The sequence below is a fragment of the Sclerotinia sclerotiorum genome, genomic scaffold (assembly GCF_000146945.2).
Source record: "Sclerotinia sclerotiorum 1980 UF-70 scaffold_2 genomic scaffold, whole genome shotgun sequence".
NCBI classification, from domain to species: Eukaryota; Fungi; Ascomycota; class Leotiomycetes; order Helotiales; family Sclerotiniaceae; genus Sclerotinia; species Sclerotinia sclerotiorum.
In genome coordinates this window covers 2026399-2045723 of record NW_001820834.1, presented here as the reverse complement: position 1 = coordinate 2045723, position 19325 = coordinate 2026399, and the positions used below count along the sequence as shown (strand labels likewise).

Genomic DNA, 19325 nt, shown 5'->3' with positions numbered 1-19325 from the left:
TCGGCATCTATGCTGCCTTCTCTAAAATTTCCGTTGTGACCGCCATGACAACATACCTTCTGATCTTCGTTCTCCATTGTACCTGGGTTACCTCCAACGCTTACTCATCTCCATCTGTCGTGCTCGCTAGTAGAATGCCCGATGGCAGTCAGCATATTATTGATGATTACAGAGAGGCTTATCAATGGTTGCGACAGAACACCAAGGAAGATGCAAAGATCATGTCATGGTGGGATTACGGTTACCAGATTGGTGGTATGGCTGACAGGCCTACACTCGTCGATAACAATACTTGGAACAACACTCACATCGCCACCGTTGGAAAGGCAATGAGCTCTCGTGAAGAGGTCAGCTACCCCATCATGCGCCAGCACGAAGTTGACTACGTTCTTGTCGTCTTTGGTGGTCTTCTCGGATACTCTGGAGATGATATCAACAAATTCTTGTGGATGGTCAGAATTGCCGAGGGGATTTGGCCAGATGAGGTTAAGGAACGGGATTTCTTCACTGAACGTGGAGAGTACAGAGTTGACGATGGTGCTACTCAAACCATGAAGGACAGCTTGATGTGAGCAATTCCAGGCATGATAAACTTGAATTTTGCTAATCATTTAATAGGTACAAAATGTCATACTACAACTACAACTCCCTTTTCCCACCTGGACAAGCCCAAGATAGAGTTCGTGGCGTAAAGATGCCAGAAGTTGGACCAGTTCTGAACACTGTTGAAGAAGCATTCACTAGTGAGAATTGGATCATCCGAATCTACAAGGTGAAAGACCTTGACAATGTTGGCCGGGATCATGCATCAGCCGCATCATTTGAGAGAGGGAACAAGAAAAAGAAGACAACAAAGAAGAGAGGACCAAAAGTTTTGAGGGTTGAATAAAAGGATGAAGTTTACTTTGTATCATATTTCTTTATCTTGGGCTGGGAGCTTTGCAAAATAGAGCGAGTCCATTGTTATGTATAGAGAAGAAATATACTCATAAATATGGTCATGTGCTAGGCTTAGTTGACCACCAGACATTGATCTGTTAAGTATGGGTTTTATATATTACCACAGCCTCCAACCTTCAACCAACTTCCCTATACATCTGAGAGTTCCTCCCCATAAAATAGGGAAATTTTCTAAAGAAAAAGTAAACATTCGCTCCGTTAAAATATACTTCCATTTTTTATTTTAATATTTTAACCGGAATAAACTATCCAGCATCAGAGGCAGGCATATAGTGCTGTTCCTCACAATTACTCCTTCCAATACAGCTTTGAGGCTGTGTCATTCACTTTGTCATTCCCCACGTTATTCAACCTTTGGACAGGAGAGCTCCTCCATCTTAAATCCAATAGTGAAGATGAAAGCCAAAGATAACCGATGAAAACCCGGACGAACATACTCATATATTTTCTATTCTGGATCGATAAAAGTGAATCCAACCTTTTCTAGTGATCTCTGCTAATGTGTTTACATCTGAGAAATCCTGTGGTTGGTCACTACTAATAATAACCGAATCTGGGAAAATTGGATTCAAAATTAAGAACCAGCCATAACATATTTTCAATTTTTCCCTTCTTCAACTGTTTTCTACGCCCTTCTACAACTAATCTTTCAACACACAATCATATTTCCGATTCCCTTTCACTTCTTTCATGGTCTTGGCTTTGTACCAGAATTTTATATTAATTGCTTATGGTGGTCAAGAAATTCAAGATATTTCTGCTGCCATTTTACTTCACTCCTTCCCTTTTCTTTTGGATATTTTCACTTTTTTTTAATTCTTTATCTGAAGCTTTCTATTGTGTCAATGCAGGAACAGGATAATAAACTCTATACCACCTTCACCTGTGAAGAATAGCGAACGTCTGATTTCATCGCCACAATGCTCACAATGTAAGTCTTCTCTCCTTCATTCGGATAGTATATCTCAATCGAGGTTTGTTCTTGTGATCTCCAGTTCTAATCAGTTATTTTAGGTTTCGAGCTGGGTCCCGGAGTTATGCGGGTTCTGACTGTACTGAGGAAATCGTAAGAGATGGGTACCCTTACTACTTCAAGAAAAGCAATGGCCGTATGGTCATGGCGCGTAATATTTCTGGAAGTCGTGGAAACAAGAACTTTAGTTTGCTAGGTCAAGCTTTTGGAATTGATGAGCCCAAGAGGATATCTGACGTCAATGCCTTGAAGAGGGGGAAGAAGAAGAAGAGGCCAGCGCAATTGCAATATCCTCAACCAAAATCTCCTTTTTCAGCACCTCTTCCACAGCAGCCGTTCCCCAACTTTCCACCACCACCTATGTCTTTTCCACCTGTCATTCCTCAACAACCATTTCCTAGCCCTAATTTCTTTGCTCCGACAAATTCTGGATTTCCTTCTTTTTATCCTTTTCCTGGATTTACTGCTGTGCCTGCGCCTGCACCTGCACCAGCATCGACTCCGGCGCAGCAACCCGTGCGATGGGCCGTTCAGCCCAAATCATCAAAACCACCAAACTTCGAAGAACTTCAAAAAGTTGAGGCGGACTTCCTTAGGAGAGAGAAGTCAAAGTCAAGAGCAAGAGAAGGAGATCATGATGATCATACAGAGACCAAGACAACAACCACTACTACTACAATCACCAAGCACATTTGCGTCAGATGTCTAAGAGATCGTTCTGCTAAATATCATGTAGAAAATCCAATAAAATCTGGCGAAACACCTACTCCTGGATTTTGTCGCAAGTGTCGAAGAAATGCTACCTCAACTAGTGGCTCAAGTAGCGATGATAGTGATGATGGTGATTCAAGGAGACATGACCATGGAGGGAAAGGAAGTGAAAGAAAAAAGGCTTCAAAGGTGAATTGTGTCCCTCAAAGAGCTTGAACATCCACTTACTAACACCTTCCAGAAGAAGTATAGACGCAAGGCCACATCTCGACCTAACTCAGTTGAACCTCTGAGTCAATATGATAAAAGAGACAATGGTCGTTCTAACGACTATTGGAACAAAATTCTTGTTGAGGAGGAGGCTGTGCATAAACACGAAACAGTACCAAAATCCCAAGCACGACGAACTGATAACAGCTCGAGGGTATCATTGTCCCGAAGCTACACTCGTACCCATGAAAGGAATCTTGATGCCGAAGATCTTACTCCTAGAGGAGAACCAAAAGTGAAAGTCAGTATCACAAGTCGATCATCATCGGCCAGTCCACCATCATCCGTCTACGAAACCAGAGAAAAATCAGTTCACTTTGATCAGCCAGCAGGGGGTTCAAATGCTGCTCCGCAAGCCACTTCTCAGCAAAATTTCCGTAATCATACAGATATGTCGAGCCACTCCGCTCAGCTACTAGTTACGCATTTATGCCAAGATCCGCTCGCTTTTCAAGAGAATTTCTTCCAAGCTTGCATACGAGAGACCATGCTCAGCGCAGACGCTTTGAGCGTGCCTATGCTGAGCGTACTTATGACCATGATGCTCATGAGCAAGAATACGAACATGATCCTTATAGTCGTTCTGATGAAAGTGTTATCGCGGTTGAGACCGAGCATGAGCAACCCAGGTTACGAACTGGATCAAGGTACCAGCCTCAACATCAACCTCGACCTCGACCTCGCTCCTCTTCTGACGACTTTATTGACGTTGCGGCCGAGCACGAATATCCCAGATTCCAAACGGAGCGGCCTAGACATGAACCTAGAAGACCACAAGAGAGACGTCGCAGCCCCGCACGATCGCCAGTTAGAACCCGAGAAACCTATATCACTTCCGAAGTAGATCAATATGGTAACGAAACGCAATATAAGTGGACTACAAACAGGGCCAGCTCAAGCTCAAGCTCAAGCTCAAGCTCTGCCATTGGTTTCATCCCAAGTATTCGCCGTACTCCAACAAATGTTCATCGCCGTTCAACTGTACGTCATTCCTCAGATTCTAGCGAAGAGTATAACAGAGCTTGTAAGTATTCCATCAGATCTTCCATATCATTGTTGTTTGAAGTGACTGACTTGTTGCTAGATGAAATGGCTCATCAGAATCTGCCAAATCCAGGACCACGCCGACGTCAACGCAGCTCATTCAGACGGTCTGAAGGCTTCATGGATGGTACCAGCACACCTCCTCGAGTACCAGACCCGCCAACTTCGGGTGGTGTTTGGGAGCCTAGAAATACGAGATCAGCGAGAAGAAGAGGCCGTTCAAGCTCTCAGAGCAACGTTTCTCAATTTCCCCAGCACCAGAGCACTCCTCGGAATAATCAAGCATGGATGAACGCATCGATAATTGATCAACTTGGACAACGTCTAGAACAGAATCGTCCTTCGCGGGTTCGTTCTCGGTCCTCTGATTCTCGATCCTCCGGCTCGATGGTCACTCAATCGGATTCTTTTATCACACCGTCACCATCGGATTCACCATGTGAGCTAGATTCTTCGGATTCTATACCACTATCTGTGGCCCCTCTTCCAGTATCAATTCACGAAACCACAGAAAGTGGTAACGAAGTTGAATCTACCATTGCCAAACCAAGTCCAAAGGCAACCATTACCGAAAAGTCGGTTGAGACATCAAGTCGTCGGCGTAACGGACGTGCTGAGATTACAAACTCTCAGGCCAAGGAAAACAGTCATGCCATCGGTTCAAGCTTCCAGAAGTACAGTGATCAACTAGGAAGTCATAGTTCATACGTTCAATACGGAGTGGCAGCAATCGTTCCCAGCGGAACGAATCGATCTAACGCCAATAAACGTACCCAAGTCATCGCGGACGATGATGACAACACCACTATTCTCGACGATGCTACTGACCTTACTCTCCGAACCGCTCGCTCTAAGGCTGCTATGCTTGATTGTATAGCAGCTCGACGCCGAGTGTCTTTTGCAAATATCCCTCAGTTTGTAGCTACTCCTGAGCCATCTAGAGAAAATTCTTGGGCTGCTAATCCCAATAGCAACGGAGAGGAATCATGGGGTGCTAGTGCCAATACCTATGCAGATGACTCATGGGGAGCCAACACTACGGGAGACAATTCATGGGGAGACAATACCAATACCACTGGCAATGACTTCTGGTCAAGCAACACCGCAACCGAAAGTGTACTCCCAGAAATTGGTGGCTATAGTGGTCTCCACAGGGGCAATGCCAGTAATTCTGATTTCAGCGAAAATGGCTCTGTATGTCCACCTACACGAAATACCAAGCCTAAGAATGCTTCTGGTATAGGTGGTGATGATTATAATTCAAAAAAGGTTGAGCAGGATGATGACTGGGGTCCCATGCCTACTTTTTCTTCTCTCAATATCTGACTCCTGAGTTCTTCTCAGCACTTCTTCACCTCCATATCACTTCCGGAAACAGAAACAGTTACTCATTTCAGTACACCACAGCACATGCACACGGAAAACGGCGAATCAGGTCCTCGGCCAATGGCGCACGGCAATTATTACTACTACAACGTACTAAACATACACATGTTTGCAGGAGATATACCAACGAAGGATTTTTGGATGTGTAACTGTTTACTATCAATAAATCAACCATTTTCCTACTTTTTTTTTCTTCATTGTTTCTTTTTCCTCTTTTCTGTTTTGTTCTCTTTTTCCTTGGTTTAGTTTTCTTCGGCTCAGGTTCTAATTTGCGGGAGTAGTTGATGAGATGCATTGTTTGATCTGCTTTCATGGGTTCCTTTCCTTCCTGCATAAAGATTAAATAATGCAATCAATTTTTGTTTTTGTTTTTTTATTGAGTCGGCGGCAAGATGAATTGATGAGTTGATTGGTAGAGAGATATAAGATTTGAGAATACAATACAAGCTCCTTTTCCTATCCCAGGAGAGATTTCATCCGGGATATGATATGTGGAATACATTAGGGCGATTGCATTAGGGGATAAAATACACTATGGGATAATATCAAGAGATAGGGATACGGATATCCACATTGGGATTGGGATTTACGTATGCACAGTACTGCCGGCGGATGACTGTCATGAATTAGATTATTACTGCAATAACTGGTCTGATTCATTATAGTCTAAAACTATAAAAAAAGATATATAAAATAAAATTAAAAAAAAGATTAAATGATGTTGTGTGTATTGGATTGTATGAAGAAGTCATTTGAATTGGGTTAAGTGCTATGTTTAAAGACCTGAGATGTGGTGTGATATGATTGATGTGAAGGAACTTGAGCAATACTAGATACCTATTGATGGATATACCAATATAGCCATAATCATCTATATACCTTTTAACAACTTCCATGATATGCATCTGATCTAATTTGATTCTATGCATTCATAGAACTTCCAGCCCTCCTCACACTCTCCAACATCAAAACAAAACAAAACGCCTCGTACTCATAGTCATACTCATACATATCTACAATACAATATACCTAACTCTAGCAACTTACATTCTGAATAGAGTATCTGGCATCCCATAGAATAGAACCAAAGAAACTAAACCACACATCCTCTCTCCACCATTTTTCCGCCTTCTAAACCCCATCTAGCACTCACTACAAAAATTCCCTCATGATCATCAAAACCTCACTACCTCACTACCTTAGTAAAACCTCCCTCTAGCCAGATTCTCCAAATTCTCCAATTTATGAGAAAAATAACACCATTGTCTTCTGTTGAAAAATCTCTAGTATCTATCTATCTATCCATCTATCTGTTTATTTTCTGTAGGTTATCTCTAGAACAAAATATCTCTACATCAGTTTCTCCATTTGTTTCCACATCTACTTCCTTCTCTATTCCTCTTTGTTTCCCGTCGAATATGAGTATCAGGAGTGGTAACACGTGCACCAGATTTCAGCACATTTTGCACAAAAGCATTCTGTGATTTCTGCCGAGTAGAGGGATCTGCGTTTGGGTTTATTTCCTGCTCTTGTAAACTAGCCTGCTGTGCTGTTATTATCACATCCTATGAAGCAGTGTTTTGGTCTCGAAGCCTCTTCTATGAACCAGTTTCATGACCAGACTTACCTTCGTTCATTTTACCCTGTGTCCTCTGTCTCCTCTTGCTTGCTGCGTGTTGTTTGAATTTGGATTGAGAGCGGCAGGAGGAGGATCTGGAAAAGGTCGACCGAGATTCTTCTGTATAAATACCCAAGAAGCAGAAACGGGAAGTAGTCCCTTTACATGCAACGAAGCTTGAAGAGCCATTTATTCCCGACATGAAGTATCGGTCTGTTCTTGACGCTTCTTTCGTCGTTGAATTCCGGAACTGGAGGATTTCCTAATCTTTTTTTTTTTTTTTACTTCATCCTCTGTTACATTTTGCTACTTATCACTGGAGCTGGCGCTGAGATTGAAAGCTGTGGCATCAATATCCGAAATAGTTTGAGTAGAATTCTCCTGTGAAGGAGACACAGGAATTAATTCATGGCTTTGTAATGAAGCTTGAAGTTCTTTTGCTTTGCTATGACCCTTCTGTCTATTCCCCTTCGAATTCCTCCATCGCACGAGACACAAGCCCCCTAGGGATATCTAAATCCTAGAGCATAATCCACCGAGTAACAAAAAGTACATATGCATCATAAATTGACACGAAAACTAATTTACATTTACCGTAGCATTAGTAACATTCTCCTTATCTTCGTCCATCTGAAAGACATCGAGATTGACATTTTGTAATCTTATATTGAGAATTTTGATTGTAAAATATAGAAAATGTAGACGGCATTTTTGATTTATTTTGGTTGACGGATGTAGATACAATGAAATAAGAAATAGATTAAGATGAAGGGGAAGGTGAAGGGGAAGGTGAAGGGGAAAAGAAGTTGTTATGTATGTAACGGAGAGGTTGTAAGTACTTGCTTCCACATAAGAATGGCCAGCAGTTTTTGCTGGAGATTTTCCCCTCTACTATAGACTTTGTTTGGCGCCTGGTAGTAGTTTAAGAAAAATTTATATTAGTGTTCCATACCAGAATTTTTACTGTTCTTGGTTAAAATTGAGTATGCAAGTCACATATTATAGTACCGACTGATATATCATATACAATATATCCATATATCGAGTCTCTCATCGTTAACACGATGAGCTTGGTAATGCAAGCTGCGCATGAGCGCTTTTCATAGGAAATATACCAACTTGGCTATATTTTCAAATGTACAGCGGGAGAATAGCTATACCTCTCCATGAGTCCTCTATTTATTTAACTAGAGGGACTAAATCTGCTTCTATACTTGATCAATCACTTGATGTTATTCTCTATTACTTTATGCGCCGAGTTTGGCGATGCAAAGGGGTGAAATCGGATATTCAAACAGAATTGAGTACTAGGTATTCATCAAATACTCCCACTCATCCCTAGAAATCCCGGAAGTATTTGATATCGAATCATTCCAACCCAAAGTTGTGCCCTATTTATACTCCATATTATCACCATATCAGCTTTAAAGAGTCCTAAATCTCAAATATAAAGTGCGTTGGATTGAGAATCTGTTTTGCTACTGATGCACGCAATGGATCAAGTAAACCGAATACCAGGGATTAGATACAAGCCTGAGAGATTATATGAATGTCAAATTCGAATCTGGATATGGAAAAGTGTTGAGATTTGGTAGAGAGGTATATTTCCGAGTGATTTGGGTGTCTGCTTTATTTTGTTCGTCGCGTGTAGAGGTGGACTCATATTTTCTGGAACTACCGATACCAATACTAATGAATAACACGAAAAGACTCTCTAATGTCTAACATATACCACGTTTTGTTGTTTGTGATCCCTCGATGTGAACTCATGGTATGTTGATGAGGATGGACGTATAGGTTAGTCTAGCAGCAACCAAAAACACAACACTGAAGGTCCTATCCGATACCTTGAACTACACCTTGAGCTAGGCTTCTATTCAAAATTTTCTTTTTCCTCCACACAGCTTAGAAGGGGAAATTCGACAACGAACCATATGCATATCTTTTCGACGACAGGACATCAACACGAAGAGAAGATAATAATCTTCCCCATCCCAACCCAATCACGTGAACAACACAACCCTAATCGATAGATTAAGTCTTCGCGAAAAAAAGCCCGTATTTGCCACCGATGCAAAACTAGTTAGTTAACCTTATGTTATCCCGAAACACTTATGCAAACTAAGACACGAGCAAAAAGTACGAGTAGATCTCTGTATGCAAGACACAGTGCGGAGGATGTTACAGGAGTGGGTATGAAGACCGTGGAGGACCCCTCTAAAGATCTGTGTTGAATCTTGATGATGCCATGGTTGCGGAGTTTGATGGGCCTTGTTTGGGTATGTAGGTAGGTACTCTAGGCTCTGGTAGGGAGAGGAAGGGCTTGGCGGAGGGGTTTATAGATTGTTTGGTGGGTTGGGAATTTGTTGCGTTTAATATGTATATATGTATATATATATATAAATACGTAGGTAGGTATGTTCTTTCGATGAAATTTAAAGGAAGCATAATCTTATCCGACTAACCTTTCAAGACACGCCATTCTGACCGCTACCGCTATGACTTCTGAGTCCAGCTATCGGAATCTACGGAGTAGGAGGGAGGTAATATTAAGTATTGTATTAGCGCACCACGAAACGCTCAAACCTTGTGTCAAATAGGGGTTCTTTTTTGGGGCTAGGCCACTCACTTATTGATTATTGAGGCGGTTCTAGAGTCTGTCTAGATGGAGACTTTGTGAATTATTTGTTGATAGCCAACCATTAATAAGTTTATTTATTTTTGGATATACAGTAACTCTAAAGTCATCAAGGACGAAGGCTACATATTTAAATGCTGTGCTGTGCCATTGAAAAGGATGGGAAAACGCCACGAGCTTACATTTCGTATTCTATAAGCTTAGCTATTTTCCCTGGGAATGTGGAGAATGCGGTTTGTCGTCAATTGGTGTTTTTCTGTCTATCAAGTATCAACAAGTCTTCAATAGCTTTCCCAGAACATCTTGTCTAGCAACTCTTGTCTAGCAACTCTTGCCTAGCAACTGGGAAATTAATTGACTGCCATCTAGATTCACTAATAGAAATTCATACTAAAATCCATTGGAAAAGAGAATTGATGAATGAATCAAAGGTTCGGAATCTTCTAACTCCCGCTAAAATTTATGAATAGTTTGAGATTTCAGGGATTTCATAGGTCAATTGATATCGATATTTCAATATAAGATTGAGAAAAACATCGGGGATTTGAAGACTCCGAGTGTCTAACTAACCAATTATCGCTTCTCTTCTTGAATGGGGTTTAGTAGGAGTTCTTGCTGGTGAAGTTAGATGGTGTTGTGTGGAGAGACGGAGAGGCAGATTGAATGGAGAAATTGAAAGTCAAGTGAAGAGTGAAGAAGAGCGAAGTGTGAAGTGAGGTGAAGTGTAGGAAGGAAAAAAGACCAATTGATGATTGGTTCGATCGAACATAAACCCCTGAAACTAGTACTTTCCAGTAGTCTGTTTTCAATTTCCACGATCGTTCGCCTTTTCAGTCTATGCATACTAGGCAATTATATGTATACCAAATCATATAATGTTTATGTAGGTACCTATCTATAAGATCTCACAACCATGTAAAATAAAAGTCAATTCCAATCAGAGAGAGTATGAAAATATGCTGGATAAAAGTTTAGTATATGAAAAATACGTAAAATAAAATGAAATTTAGCGTCGTTACCCTTGTTTACTCCCCCTGTTTACTCCCCTGTTTGATCACAAAATAAACAATTGATAAGCCCTGTCCGCCTTTTATCCATGCCAAGGGTATCTCTCCCCCATCTCCCCATCTCTCCATCTCCCTCAAAATTATTCCTAATAAGAAGGGGCCCATCTTCCAACCAATTCATTCCTTCCTCGAAATTCTCAACATCGTTCTCCTTTCAATTATATTTTATTCCTGCTTGGATAATAACCGTCATTCATTCACAAACTTCATCGAATTACATTATAATCTTATTCTTCGGAAATCCGTAAGTTCATTCACTCTCAAAGTAAGTAAATAAATAAATAAATACCTCACCTCAATCTTTCATCTCTGAATGCGCTTTGCATCTTAATGTTGCTATGCGTCAAGAGCTCTTAGAATCAACAATCTGACAGGTTTTCTTATATAGTTTTTATATACAATCGTCTTCAGCAATCCCAATTTCTCAAACATTCCAGTAATCAAAATGCAATTCAGCAATCTCTTCCTCGCTGCCGCAGCAGCCACTCTCGCAAGTGCCGTTCAATTGACCAACCCATCTTTCGAAGTCACCGCTGGATCCCCCTTCAACATTACCTGGTCAGATGCCCAAGGACCTGTCACTCTCGTTTTGATGAATGGCCCATCCACCTCTCTCAGCACCGTCTCCACCATCGGAAGTGGATTAAGTGGAACATCTTACACTTGGACACCGCCTGCTACACTCGATTCCAGTCTCTACGCTATCAGAATTGAAGATTCTACCTCCACACCAAATTACAGTGAACAATTCCAAGTCTCCGGCGCTACTGCTGTTGCTTCAACTGTCACCGCTTCTTCCACAAGTGTTTCCTCTTCCGAAACTGCATCCTCCACTTCTGGATCTTCATCAACCGCTTCTTCTACTTCTGAATCATCCTCATCTTCTACCTCATCCTCCGCTGCTTCTTCATCTTCCTCTTCTTCTATTATCACAAGCAGCAACAGCACCTCCACTGCTACTAGATCCAGCTCCAGCTCCAGCTCCAGCTCTAGCTCTAGCTCTACTTCGACAACTAGTATGTATTCCACAAAATTACTATAAAATCACAACTAACAAGCAAATAGGATCTATAACCACCACCGCATCTAGAACTTCTACCTCCACCACCGCTGGTAGCACCTCTAGTGCAACCTCAGCGCCAACTTCAGCAGCTGCTGAGTTCTCTTCCCCACTAGCATTTGTGTTCCTTGCATTTGCTGCCATCGTCACCCTCAACTAAGAACCCTTAGTTCTGGATGAACGTCTTTCGCTTCATACCCGACAACTTTGATTCAATTGTTGAAGGGTTTTTTTGTACTTCCTATAATGTATTTTACGCATGACGATGATGGTCTGGAGGATTAATTTTTTTGGTGATGAATGGTGATGGAAAGGAGGCATGAAATGAAAGGTATTGCAATCATGAATATTCTTGATTCTATACTATATCGAGAACATATCATGTATGACATTGGCTCAAAAAGGCAACAAGTTCTAGAGGCGTTTTCTTCTTCCTTCTACAATTGTTGTTCGATAAGTTTCAAGTAGAGGAGTGGAGTTGAGTTGAATTGATAAAGAGGTTAAAGCAAGTCAGATTCGAGACTACGGTTTAGAAGAGTATGTTGAATGATAGACTAATGGAATTGATATCATATAAACAAAACTTTGATGATTTATTTGGTGATGGATAATTTCTGTGCGATTTAACTAGGTATTTGAGCCTCTTGAAACATTAAAAATTTACACAAATAGTTTCACAACAGGCTTACCTAGTATCTCCAAGATCTGTAATTCCCTCGTGCTTGTGCTCATGCTCATGCTCATGCGATGCGAATATTTCATGGATAAGGAAGGTAATTCATATCTGTCTATCTGCAGAAGCATGCATCGCATCGCATTGCACAGCACAGGGTTTTGGGGATCGCCGAGTACATACGGACTTGGTATATAGTAATTAGTGCATATATGATATATGTGCATTATGCATTAATTAAGGTTATGCATTATGCATTATGCATTATGTATGTATGTATGTATGATGTATGTATGTACGTTGGATCTAACGGGGTTGGGGTTGGGATTGGGATTATTTGGGGTTATGGGTTTTGGGGGGTTTGTATGGTTTGGGAAGGAACTAGAGGGAGTTAGATGGGAGTTGTGGTATTTGAGTTTGAGTTTGAGTTTGAGTTGGAGTTGAGGGGTTGTGAGGTGTGGTGTGTGAAGGATGTGGTGTAGAATAGAATAGAATGTAGAATATTAATAGAATAGAATAAAATACAACATATTCATTTATTATTGTATTAATTAATTTAAAATGAAGATGAAGATGAAGATGAAGATGGGGAATTTGGTTGTTAAATTCTTATAAGTGAGTATTGCGTACTAGATAAGTATATGGTTGCTAGGTTGATGGATGGGTAGATGGATGGATGGATGAGAGATAGATAGATAGGTAGATATTAAATAAATAGATAAATGAATAAATAAACATTCAATTCTAAGATCTAGGATTTAAGACTTAAGATTTCTTTTCTATATACCTATTAAATTATTTATTAGGCATACTCGAGTAATATAAGATTACCTAGATACTAATCGTTAGATACTCAAAAAAACTTAAAGATACCTATCTACTCGAATAATTATACCTATAAGGAACCTAGTATCTTGTATATCATCATCATTATAAAGTCTCAAGAACTCAAGAACTTAAGAGCGAATGGAACTGAATTGAACTAAGCTGACAACAGTGATCTTATGATTAGGTATCAATACTAGCTAGATATGAATAAAATAAGATAAGATAGATAATAAATATAGATAATCGATAATCGCTATTGACAACTATTATTAACAACAAACAATCCTCAATCGTGTCATGTTTCTGGAATGCAAAGGAAGGATATGGGGAGATGGGGAAATGAGAAATACTTACCTAATTAGAAGGGAAACGATGAACAAAAAATAGAAGGTTGTGAATGCGGAGAATGCTTGAATTCTTTAAAAAAATAAAAATTTGATGATGTTACATGTGTATGATTAATTGTAAATAAATATAATTTAGCAAAGGAACTGCCTACTAAAGCTACAGAGGTACTAAATACTTCTACGTTAGCTACCTCGTCATTATCACCAGTATACATCACCAAAGTCATAAGAAATCTAAATAAATCTTGTTTAACTCTTTTTTGTTATTAACTGATATTCAAACTATTCTTCCTTCATTATAGATGGTACATTTATTTTCATCCATATTAGCACCTTGCAAATTCAGCCCAATCTGAACTCTCTGCGACCTATCCATACCACCAATATCATTCATTCATACTTCCCGTCCATCCTTCCATTTCAAATAGAAAAGTATCCACCCCTCTTGAAATAAAATCACCAAAAACTCGCATCATTTCATATCAAAGAAAAATTAGCTCAAATCAAATAAGGAAAGGAACAAAACCATCAAGCTAAGCAATAGCAAAAAATAAGCTAAGTCAAGCAGCCAAAAAACTCCCCTGTGGTATGTGTATAACAGATGATGGTACAACGAAGGAAAAAAGTAATGTTCATAAAAGTACAAAATTTTTGCGTCAAAAGGTGCTCGTCGAGGAACCATTGACGAGATATGGGCGTGAGGCCAAAATACGAAAGACCCGGATTAAGATTAAAGGCCCACAGATTCTTTTCGTTGATGATTGATCTCTTTAGCCAATTTTTTTCCCTCTACCATTCGTTTCGAGCGTTCTTCGAGAACAGCATTTTGAAGTTTCAAACAAGCCCGATCAATTGTGGCAATATGATCTGTTTCCTTGTAGAGAAAGAACTTGGAGTCCTTCCGCTTAAATTTACCCATACCCCAGAAGCATTCAAACTTGAGTTTCAACAATGTGTTCTTCGAATTACTAATGGTGATAATGTCGCCATTACGAATCTCTCCCCAATACTTCGATTCTAACAATGGATCCTCAAAATTATGGCTTGGAAGCTTGGTACCATTGATTGTTAGACCTGCGGAGGACTTGGTAGAGATCAAGAATCTGAAGCCTTCTTCATCACCACGGCTCTTGTTCCATTCTTCGATATAATTTCCATCTGAGGGATAGAAACCATTTTTGAATAGTAAAAGCTTAAAGGCGTATCTTGGAACTGCAACTCGAACATTATCGCGGGTTGTGTATGGGATGGTATTGAAGCAGCCGCGACCCCAAGATGTAAAGGGCTCCGTAACGTTGAAAGAGATGGTTGGTATATAAGAGTCTGGAGTTGCAGAAAACTTTGCAAGCACCCGCTTAGGAACCTGGAAATCGTTTCTAGCAGCAATGTTGTCTTTTAGGTCGGTAGTTAATGTGCCTTCTGCCCTAGCTTCAATCGTAGGAAGCAATGTGTTATCTTCTTTCGTACCGGCGTTCACCATTGAATTAGGTCCCGAGGTTTGCGCTACTTGAGGCGGAGATACGTTGCTATGGATAGACAAATTATCCCTAGAGGCTATGCTCTGCTGTGCAGAAGCGTCATCGCTGAGTCTTCGTACGTCGCGCGCCAATCGTGGAAAAGTTTGTGCCCCTTCAACCAAAGGTTCAGATTGAGCTCGAAACGACACACTTGATCCTATTGAAGGAGTCTTGCTATTGCTTCTAAAGCTAACCATCACGTTCTCAAATGTTGTGCAACCATGCTGAAACTTTTCTCCTTTTGACTCGGCAAGTTCAACATATCGATTCCACTCGGTCGCTAACATGGGTGGATAATCCTCATGGTGAGTCGACTTATCTCTAGGATTCCAAAATGTTTGCGGGGGTAACAAGAAGTCAATTGTCCGCGTGGATTTTTGGCGTTTCTGCGGCGGAAGATCTTCAGGGTGCCAAACATTACTGTTGTCTCTAGGTCTTCGGAGACTCGTATTGTCCGTCTGGGCATGAGACAGATTTAGTAATTGGTCTGCTGAGATTTCGCTTGGTGAAATGGAAGGAGAATTCATCTGCAAATGACCCAGTTGAGATACAGCACCCATAAGGCTCGAGAAATTTTGCGTAACTCCATTTTCGAAGTATTTCGCAGCTGGAGTTACAACACGACGGCGAGTTGAAGGTGGTGGTGGAGGTGGTGTTTTTGGCATGGCGCTGGCGGCTTCAAGGTGAGTCTTGAATTTTGCAAAAGGTTTTGTCTTGTCTTGCTCTGAAAACTGGCGAGGATGCTTATTTCGAATGTGCTGGATTGGAGTGGGAAGGTCCAATTGACCTAACGGTACGGCTCCGGAGCTTCCTAAAGCGGAGGAATCCACATCAACTTCTCCAAATAGGCGACCATTATTTGCAGGATTTCGGATGAACTCATAACCTTCTTGTCCTACAAGACTTTCGGCACCAGGGGTATTTTCACCGAAATTACTCGGCATTGAGCTTTCCACTTCTGCAGGCCCCTCATCGTCCGAGTCATCAGTGTTAAAGCTGCTCGGATTCTTGCGAGGTTGAAAATTGATCATGTCAGCACCAAAGTCATTATTTTCATCTCCACTCTCGGGATTGTCCAACAAATTTAACTGAGAAGCGGGCAGCGCAAGCTCTTCAATATCTTCATCATCTGTTTCATCTACGTCTCCCGTCAACCAAGGACTTTGTTCTAATTCCTCGATAGTAGCACGATGTTCTGGATTTATGTGAAGCATTTTTACAACGAAACTTCTTCCATTATCTGATACTTTGACATGTTGTAAAGGCCTGACATCTAGAGCGTCTCCCATGATTTTTCGGAGTAGTTGCGTATGATGTGAGTTACCTCCTACAGGAAATGGCGGAGATCCGCAGAACGCATAAAACAGTACGCAGGCGAGGGACCAAATGTCAACAGCGTGGTCATATCTCTGCTGCGTTGCGGTATTGTCACGACGATTGGTTCTTTGACCTGCGAGGTTGTATTGCGGATATTCATTGTAAACTTCTGGTGCACAGTATAGCAATGTGCCACAAAAAGTGTGTAGAAATGTGTCTTCTGTATCAATCATCTTTGACAGGCCAAAGTCGGTCAGTTTGACGTGAATAGGATTGCGACTCTGGCATAGAATGTTGTCAGGTTTGATATCACGATGAGTGACATTTAGCGAATGAAGATACTTCAATGCGCTCAATAGCTGGACGGCTATGTCCTTGACTACATGTTCAGGCAGGTGATGACATGTTGCAATGAGGCCTGTAAGATCTCCTTCAGGCACATACTCCATGACAATGTATAGATAATCATCCCAGTCAATACATTCGACGAACGAAACTACATTTTCCTGGGACTTATGAGCATTTGCTAGTTAGAATACCACGGAGACGAGAGAAAACTTACGTGTTGAATCTTGCTCATAATCTTAATCTCGGAATCGATTTTTTGGATTCCATTCTTCAGGAACTTTTTCTTCTCAAGCTCCTTGGCAGCGAAGGGAATTCCGGTTCTTCTGTCAGTCACTCTATAAACGACGGCGAAAGCACCTTTGCCGACCATGTCGATCTTGTGGTATTTTTCACCACCTTTCCATTCCCGTCGCTTTCTGAGCATCAAGGAAGAGCTTGCACCTCGATTAGCAGCGTTCGGGAAGAGGTCAAGCTATGTATCTATCAGCAACCGTGCCATTTTTTTTAATGACATAGCAATCACTTACTGGTTGCCTATTTGCGCCACCCTCAACGACGTGTCGGACTTGAGTTTCTTGAGCTCGACGCATATAATCATCGAAGTTGTTTTCATAAGCCTCTTGGGCTTTATAACTACGCTGCGGTACCCGAATGATAAAATTGAAATTGAGGGCCCTGGTTTTGAATAAAGGTATGGAGAGAATGCTCCCGTTTTCAAGAATTTGCCGATGGGGTTTACCTTCTTTCCTGTACTTATATTGGAGCAGAGTACCATCAACCGCGATACCATTAGTGGACATATCCTCTATCATGAGAATACAGTGCTCATTGAGGTAAATGCGGAAGTGTTGATTGCTGACCTGATGGGGCGAGCCTGCTCTTATCACGACGTCGCATCGTTCGTGGCTTCGACCAAAAATCCAGCCCAGATTAGGATCTTTTAAATCCGCCGACAGTCGGAGTGCCAGGTCGCAGGGAATCAGACTTTGGGGTTCTGAGTCAGATATATCACCTTCAAGGCTGATTGTATTATTCGGGTTCCATTTGTAGTTTTCGGAACAAACCCGGCGAGCAGGTTCGGAATCAGGATGGAGAATGCAAACGATGTCTGCAGCATCTTCATCGGTCAAACCGGAATTACCATTACCAAGCCGAGTTGCTTCATCGGTAGGCTGAGTAGCTTCGTAATCAGGATCATTAGTGATTGAGCCAAAAACAAATGATGGAGTACAAAAAGGAGGAGGAGGATATGTGGAGGGAATTAAGGAGGAGTCTTTACATGGCTGGGTTAACCTTTCCTCCATTTTGAAAAGAGTGTGGAGAAAATTGTTGATTCAGCAGCAAAGTCGTTTTTGACAGACTTTGGAAAGAAAAATCAATTGTTCAATATTGATAGTGTGGGTGAAGGTAGTCCAGTGTGTTTGCAAGGCAGTGATACTGATTAGTCGAGGGGGCTACTTCACCTGATGTGAACTTGGGACAACCAGACCAATTATTTCTCTCGAATCTTGGAAATTGAATATATTTCTGTGCCATATAATTAAGATCGGTCCCTTTGTAATACGGCGCGCCTGGATGATAAGAATGAGGCAGTAACCAGGCTCCGATTCTCTCCAAAGCCTAGAGATGAAATGAATGATAGAGATCAGCTGAAAGAAATTTAATGAATGACAAGTAACATAGATTTTTTGATTATACGCATAGCCCCATACTAGGTATTGGCAGATAGTGAAGCTTGAATATGGTGATAGTAAATGGTCGGTAGGTAGTCTGGAAGTACTTGAACATCAGTAAACAAACAACTCTCATAACAAACACATGAACAAATCAGGAGCTTTACATAGCTGTATTTAAGCCTCACCTGCCCTACAAGGGCCCACCAAGAAGTCAAAGATCAATTGGAAAGATCAAAATGTCTTCATTTACTCATATGTTCACAAGGTCATTGTAAGAAAAGTTCGAAATATTTTACTTCAGTCGTTACATGCCTCGAACTTTCGGAGCCGGATTAACTTCTATCCTAAGACACTATTCCCAAAGTGATTTAGGGCTAGTGGGGTTTTGTAGTCCGTGTCTCCTTTTTTTTTCAGGTCCCGCTCGTCCCATCTTCTAGTTTGATGCAGTGCATCAGTTCCACACAAACGACATTATTTAACCGTGCATTTCTAGCATTTTCCAGTTTCTCTTCAATAATTCGATCCTCTTTCTTTAGCTTTGATTATATATCTTCAAGGTGTCTTCTAGAAATTAAGTAGGGAATTGTGGATGTCAGAATCTTATTTGTTACTTGAGACATAATACTATACATCCAATCACGAGGTATAATGCGATCAGGCAGTCAGCTGCGAGCTTGAATTATGAGATGATAAGTATCAACTGATGTGCCTTGAGAGGCACAAAACCATTGTCCTTCCTTTCTATTATTGAAGCTACTCAACTTAGAACTATCATGTGTAGCGACTCAACATTTGAGCCTTTTGACTCGGATATTACTCACAGCTCACAAGATCCGTGCATAACTGATGTTCCACGACTCCCACTTTATTAATAGGGCTCGTGGTTCGTACG

General features: G+C 41.0%; 5 protein-coding genes across 5 annotated transcripts in view; 3 read left to right on the top strand and 2 right to left on the bottom strand.

Moving 5' to 3' along the window:
• SS1G_01854 (hypothetical protein) overlaps window positions 1–889 on the top strand; it is a gene marked incomplete at both ends in the record, with an annotated part of 2568 nt that extends 1679 nt beyond the window's left edge. Inside the window, 2 exons of the mRNA XM_001597608.1 lie at window positions 173–568; window positions 619–889. Of these exons, the coding sequence (XP_001597658.1) occupies window positions 173–568; window positions 619–889 (667 nt within the window). The remainder of the gene's footprint in view (window positions 1–172; window positions 569–618) is intronic.
• Window positions 890–1880: 991 nt separating this feature from the next.
• Window positions 1881–5284, top strand: SS1G_01853 (predicted protein; the record flags this gene model as incomplete). The annotated part of the gene is made up of 5 exons (XM_001597607.1): window positions 1881–1891; window positions 1975–2833; window positions 2886–3291; window positions 3471–3938; window positions 3999–5284. 5 exons carry the CDS (start codon window positions 1881–1883, stop codon window positions 5282–5284), a joined length of 3030 nt encoding a protein of 1009 aa, XP_001597657.1.
• A 1374-nt stretch (window positions 5285–6658) lies between these two features.
• Window positions 6659–7164, bottom strand: SS1G_01852 (predicted protein; the record flags this gene model as incomplete). Its single annotated transcript, XM_001597606.1, has 2 exons — window positions 6659–6678; window positions 6972–7164. 2 exons carry the CDS (start codon window positions 7162–7164, stop codon window positions 6659–6661), a joined length of 213 nt encoding a protein of 70 aa, XP_001597656.1.
• A 3948-nt stretch (window positions 7165–11112) lies between these two features.
• On the top strand, window positions 11113–11887 carry SS1G_01851 (hypothetical protein; the record flags this gene model as incomplete). Its single annotated transcript, XM_001597605.1, has 2 exons — window positions 11113–11683; window positions 11733–11887. The coding sequence occupies 2 exons, from the start codon at window positions 11113–11115 to the stop codon at window positions 11885–11887; spliced, it is 726 nt and encodes a 241-aa protein (XP_001597655.1).
• Window positions 11888–14305: 2418 nt separating this feature from the next.
• Window positions 14306–18061, bottom strand: SS1G_01850 (hypothetical protein; the record flags this gene model as incomplete). The annotated part of the gene is made up of 3 exons (XM_001597604.1): window positions 14306–16915; window positions 16972–17229; window positions 17285–18061. The coding sequence occupies 3 exons, from the start codon at window positions 18059–18061 to the stop codon at window positions 14306–14308; spliced, it is 3645 nt and encodes a 1214-aa protein (XP_001597654.1).
• Window positions 18062–19325: the final 1264 nt, after the last annotated feature.